The following is a 5,092-nucleotide window of genomic DNA, read 5'->3' as shown; positions in this document are numbered from 1 at the left end:
CCTCCTCCTCCTGTCCACCATTAACCTGTAGATCCTAAGGTCACCATACGGACGGGTGCCACGCGCTGACTGTAGGAGCAGCCTTGAGCAGTCTCTGACAGCGCTAATGAGGTCATGGATGAGTACTATCAAATCCTCACAAGAGTGTTCCATTATCACTGGGGTTCCAGTCGCACAAATGTATTTAGGAGCTGAATGGTAGCACCACCCTCTCTCTCTCTGTCTCTCTGCCTCTCTGTCCTTCTCTCTCTCTGGTCACTGGACGTGGGGGGATGGGCGATTTGGGAGATGGGGGGTTGGGTGATCTGGGGGGGGGGGGGTCCGGTTGATCTGGGGGGTTGCTGGGTGATCTGGGAGGTTGGAGGGCTGGGTGATCTGGGAGGTTGGAGGGCTGGGTGATCTAGGAGATGGGGGGTTGGGTGATCTGGGAGGTGGGGGGGCTGGGTGATCTGGGGGGGGGGTGGGGGCGGGGGTTGGGTGATCTGGGAGATGGGGGGCTGGGTGATCTGGGAGATGGGGGGCTGGGTGATCTGGGAGGTGGGGGGCTGGGTGATCTGGGAGATGGGGGGCTGGGTGATCTGGGAGGTGGGGGGGCTGGGTGATCTGGGTCATGGGGGGCTGTGGTGTGATAGTCTCTGTCTCTCCGCCTCTCTGTCCTTCTCTCTCTCTGGTCACTGGACGTGGGGGGATGGGCGATCTGGGAGATGGGGGGCTGGGTGATCTGGGAGGTTGGAGGGCTGGGTGATCTGGGAGATGGGGGGTTGGGTGATCTGGGGGGGGGGGGGTCCGGTTGATCTGGGGGGTTGCTGGGTGATCTGGGAGGTGGGGGGCTGGGTGATCTGGGAGATGGGGGGTGCTGGGTGATCTGGGAGGTGGGGGGCTGGGTGATCTGGGAGGTGGGGGGCTGGGTGATCTGGGAGATGGGGGGTTGGGTGATCTGGGAGGTGGGGGGCTGGGTGATCTGGGAGATGGGGGGTTGGGTGATCTGGGAGATGGGGGGCTGGGTGATCAGGGAGGTTGGAGGGCTGGGTGATCTGGGAAATGGGGGGCTGGGTGATCTGGGAGATGGGGGGCTGGGTGATCTGGGGGGGGAGGTGGGGGCGGGGGTTGAGTGATCTGGGAGGTGGGGGGCTGGGTGATCTGGGAGATGGGGGGCTGGGTGATCTGGGAGATGGGGGGCTGGGTGATCTGGGAGATGGGGGGGCTGGGTGATCTGGGAGGTGGGGGGGCTGGGTGATCTGGGAGATGGGGGGCTGGGTGATCTGGGAGATGGGGGGCTGGGTGATCTGGGAGGTGGGGGGTTGCTGGGTGATCTGGGAGGTGGGGGGGCTGGGTGATCTGGGAGATGGGGGGCTGGGTGATCTGGGAAGTGGGGGGGCTGGGTGATCTGGGAGGTGGGGGGGCTGGGTGATCTGGGAGGTGGGGGGCTGGGTGATCTGGGAGATGGGGGGCTGGGTGATCTGGGAGATGGGGGGCTGGGTGATCTGGGAGGTGGGGGGGCTGGGTGATCTGGGAGATGGGGGGTTGGGTGATCTGGGAGATGGGGGGGCTGGGTGATCTGGGAGGTGGGGGGGCTGGGTGATCTGGGAGGTGGGGGTTGGGTGATCTGGGAGGTTGGAGGGCTGGGTGATCTAGGAGATGGGGGGTTGGGTGATCTGGGAGGTGGGGGGGCTGGGTGATCTGGGGGGGGGGTGGGGGCGGGGGTTGGGTGATCTGGGAGATGGGGGGCTGGGTGATCTGGGAGATGGGGGGCTGGGTGATCTGGGAGGTGGGGGGCTGGGTGATCTGGGAGATGGGGGGCTGGGTGATCTGGGAGGTGGGGGGGCTGGGTGATCTGGGTCATGGGGGGCTGTGGTGTGATAGTCTCTGTCTCTCCGCCTCTCTGTCCTTCTCTCTCTCTGGTCACTGGACGTGGGGGGATGGGCGATCTGGGAGATGGGGGGCTGGGTGATCTGGGAGGTTGGAGGGCTGGGTGATCTGGGAGATGGGGGGTTGGGTGATCTGGGGGGGGGGGGTCCGGTTGATCTGGGGGGTTGCTGGGTGATCTGGGAGGTGGGGGGCTGGGTGATCTGGGAGATGGGGGGTGCTGGGTGATCTGGGAGGTGGGGGGCTGGGTGATCTGGGAGGTGGGGGGCTGGGTGATCTGGGAGATGGGGGGTTGGGTGATCTGGGAGGTGGGGGGCTGGGTGATCTGGGAGATGGGGGGTTGGGTGATCTGGGAGATGGGGGGCTGGGTGATCAGGGAGGTTGGAGGGCTGGGTGATCTGGGAAATGGGGGGCTGGGTGATCTGGGAGATGGGGGGCTGGGTGATCTGGGGGGGGAGGTGGGGGCGGGGGTTGAGTGATCTGGGAGGTGGGGGGCTGGGTGATCTGGGAGATGGGGGGCTGGGTGATCTGGGAGATGGGGGGCTGGGTGATCTGGGAGATGGGGGGGCTGGGTGATCTGGGAGGTGGGGGGGCTGGGTGATCTGGGAGATGGGGGGCTGGGTGATCTGGGAGATGGGGGGCTGGGTGATCTGGGAGGTGGGGGGTTGCTGGGTGATCTGGGAGGTGGGGGGGCTGGGTGATCTGGGAGATGGGGGGCTGGGTGATCTGGGAAGTGGGGGGGCTGGGTGATCTGGGAGGTGGGGGGGCTGGGTGATCTGGGAGGTGGGGGGCTGGGTGATCTGGGAGATGGGGGGCTGGGTGATCTGGGAGATGGGGGGCTGGGTGATCTGGGAGGTGGGGGGGCTGGGTGATCTGGGAGATGGGGGGTTGGGTGATCTGGGAGATGGGGGGGCTGGGTGATCTGGGAGGTGGGGGGGCTGGGTGATCTGGGAGGTGGGGGGCTGGGTGATCTGGGAGATGGGGGGTTGGGTGATCTGGGAGATGGGGGGCTGGGTGATCTGGGAGGTGGGGGGGCTGGGTGATCTGGGAGATGGGGGGTTGGGTGATCTGGGAGGTGGGGGGCTGGGTGATCTGGGAGATGGGGGGTTGGGTGATCTGGGAGATGGGGGGGCTGGGTGATCTGGGAGATGGGGGGGCTGGGTGATCTGGGAGGTGGGGGGCTGGGTGATCTGGGAGATGGGGGGCTGGGTGATCTGGGAGATGGGGGGGCTGGGTGATCTGGGAGATAGGGGGCTGGGTGATCTGGGAGGTGGGGGGGCTGGGTGATCTGGGAGATGGGGGGTTGGGTGATCTGGGAGATGGGGGGGCTGGGTGATCTGGGAGGTGGGGGGGCTGGGTGATCTGGGAGGTGGGGGGCTGGGTGATCTGGGAGATGGGGGGCTGGGTGATCTGGGAGATGGGGGGTTGGGTGATCTGGGAGATAGGGGGCTGGGTGATCTGGGAGATGGGGGGTGCTGGGTGATCTGGGAGGTGGGGGGGCTGGGTGATCTGGGAGGTGGGGGGCTGGGTGATCTGGGAGGTGGGGGGCTGTGGTGTGATAGTCTCCTGAGAGAACACCTCGTGTGCTGCCGTTATTTTTCTCTGGCCGATTAGCCTCCGGAGCCACAGGACACTTCAAGATTCATGAGCACAATTAAAATTTAAATGTTGAGCATTCGTTCTAAAATGACAGATCAGCTCCCTCTCTCTCTGTGTGTGTGTGTGTGTGTGTGTGTGTGTAGTTGCTGAGTCTTTTAAAGCTGTGATGGAAGGTGTACAGAGAGAAAGGGAGGGGGAGAGAGAGCTGAGGACAGAGGGAGGGGGAGAGAGAGCTGGGGACAGAGGGAGGGGAGAGAGGGAAGGGACAGAAACAGAGAGAAGTGGAGAAAGAGAGTGTCGTTTGGAAATGATTGTCATAATTTTGAAATGTTGGAGATTTTTCCGGGAAAAGAAAAGTAAGCCGTAACCGAGACAAAAAACCATCGAAACAGAACATTTCTGACAGTGTTTGACCCACAACTGGACCCTGTCATAAAGCACTGGCCATTTTCCCAGACGCAGGTCTAAGCACCGGGGACAGCAGTCGTGACGCGAGGATTATTGGCTTTTATCCCACCAAAGTGTGGCCTCCAGTCACATACAGTGTAAAACGTGTGTGTGTGTGTGTGTGTGAGTGTGAGAGAGAGAAAGAGGTGCTCTGTTAGCTCCTGTGCCCGGACGCCTGTGGACCTGCTGTTGAATGAATGATTACCTTGTTGAATGAACCCTCCCTTGTCCTTTTTGGATCACGTCTGTCAGTGATGTGTGATACATACATTTCCCCTCAGGTCCGATTCTGATTCAGAAAGGGCAACATAAAATTATGTAAAGTATGTTTATAATGTATTTTTAATGGTGGGTTCAGAGCTTACCATGGAGGGGGCACCAGTCCTTCACAGGGCGACACACACTCACACCTACAGACACTTTTGAGTGTCCAATCCACCTACCAATGTGTGTTTTTGGAGCGTGGGAGGAAACCGGAGCACCCAGAGGAAACCCACGCAGACACAGGGAGAACACACCTCACTCTTCACAGAGAGTCACCCGGAGGAAACCCACGCAGACACAGAGAGAACACACCACACTCCTCACAGACAGTCACCCGGAGGAAACCCACGCAGACACAGAGAGAACACACCACACTCCTCACAGACAGTCACCCGGAGGAAACCCACGCAGACACAGGGAGAACACACCACACTCCTCACAGACAGTCACCCGGAGGAAACCCACGCAGACACAGAGAGAACACACCACACTCCTCACAGACAGTCACCCGGAGGAAACCCACGCAGACACAGAGAGAACACACCACACTCCTCACAGACAGTCACCCGGAGGAAACCCACGCAGACACAGGGAGAACACACCACACTCCTCACAGACAGTCACCCGGAGGAAACCCATGCAGACACAGAGAGAACACACCACACTCCTCACAGACAGTCACCCGGAGGAAACCCACGCAGACACAGGGAGAACACACCACACTCCACACAGACAGTCACCTGGAGGAAACCCACGCAGACACAGGGAGAACACACCACACTTCTCACTTAATTCATAATCATTTTATTTATTTAACAATTAATTTACTATAATAACTATTTTAATTAACATGGCTTTCTATGGTTCAAAACATTACATGAAATTTAAACACAAACTGAGTCTGAAAAAAAGTGAA

The 5,092-nt window shown here is 60.4% G+C and overlaps 1 protein-coding gene across 1 annotated transcript; it reads right to left on the bottom strand.

Moving 5' to 3' along the window:
• Positions 1-400: 400 nt before the first annotated feature.
• LOC136709357 (uncharacterized) lies at positions 401-4,183 on the bottom strand. Its single transcript, XM_066684501.1, has 2 exons — positions 4,118-4,183; positions 401-3,499 (listed from the first exon to the last, which is right to left on the bottom strand). Exons 1-2 carry the CDS (start codon positions 4,181-4,183, stop codon positions 401-403), a joined length of 3,165 nt encoding a protein of 1,054 aa, XP_066540598.1.
• Between the last annotated feature and the right edge of the window lie 909 nt (positions 4,184-5,092).

Source organism: Hoplias malabaricus, chromosome 11 (genome assembly GCF_029633855.1).
Source record: "Hoplias malabaricus isolate fHopMal1 chromosome 11, fHopMal1.hap1, whole genome shotgun sequence".
Classification (NCBI taxonomy): Eukaryota; Metazoa; Chordata; class Actinopteri; order Characiformes; family Erythrinidae; genus Hoplias; species Hoplias malabaricus.
Note: the sequence above shows the minus strand (reverse complement) of the source record. Positions and strands in the feature narration are given on the sequence as shown.

Excerpts from the sequence above, each read along its gene's own strand:
- LOC136709357 (XM_066684501.1), bottom strand. The coding sequence starts at position 4,183 with ATGTATGTATCACACATCACTGACAGACGTGATCCAAAAAGGACAAGG. Across the intron at positions 3,500-4,117 it reads GGGAGGGTTCATTCAACAAG|TGTCCTGTGGCTCCGGAGGC; the intron begins GTAATCATTCAT and ends TGAATCTTGAAG.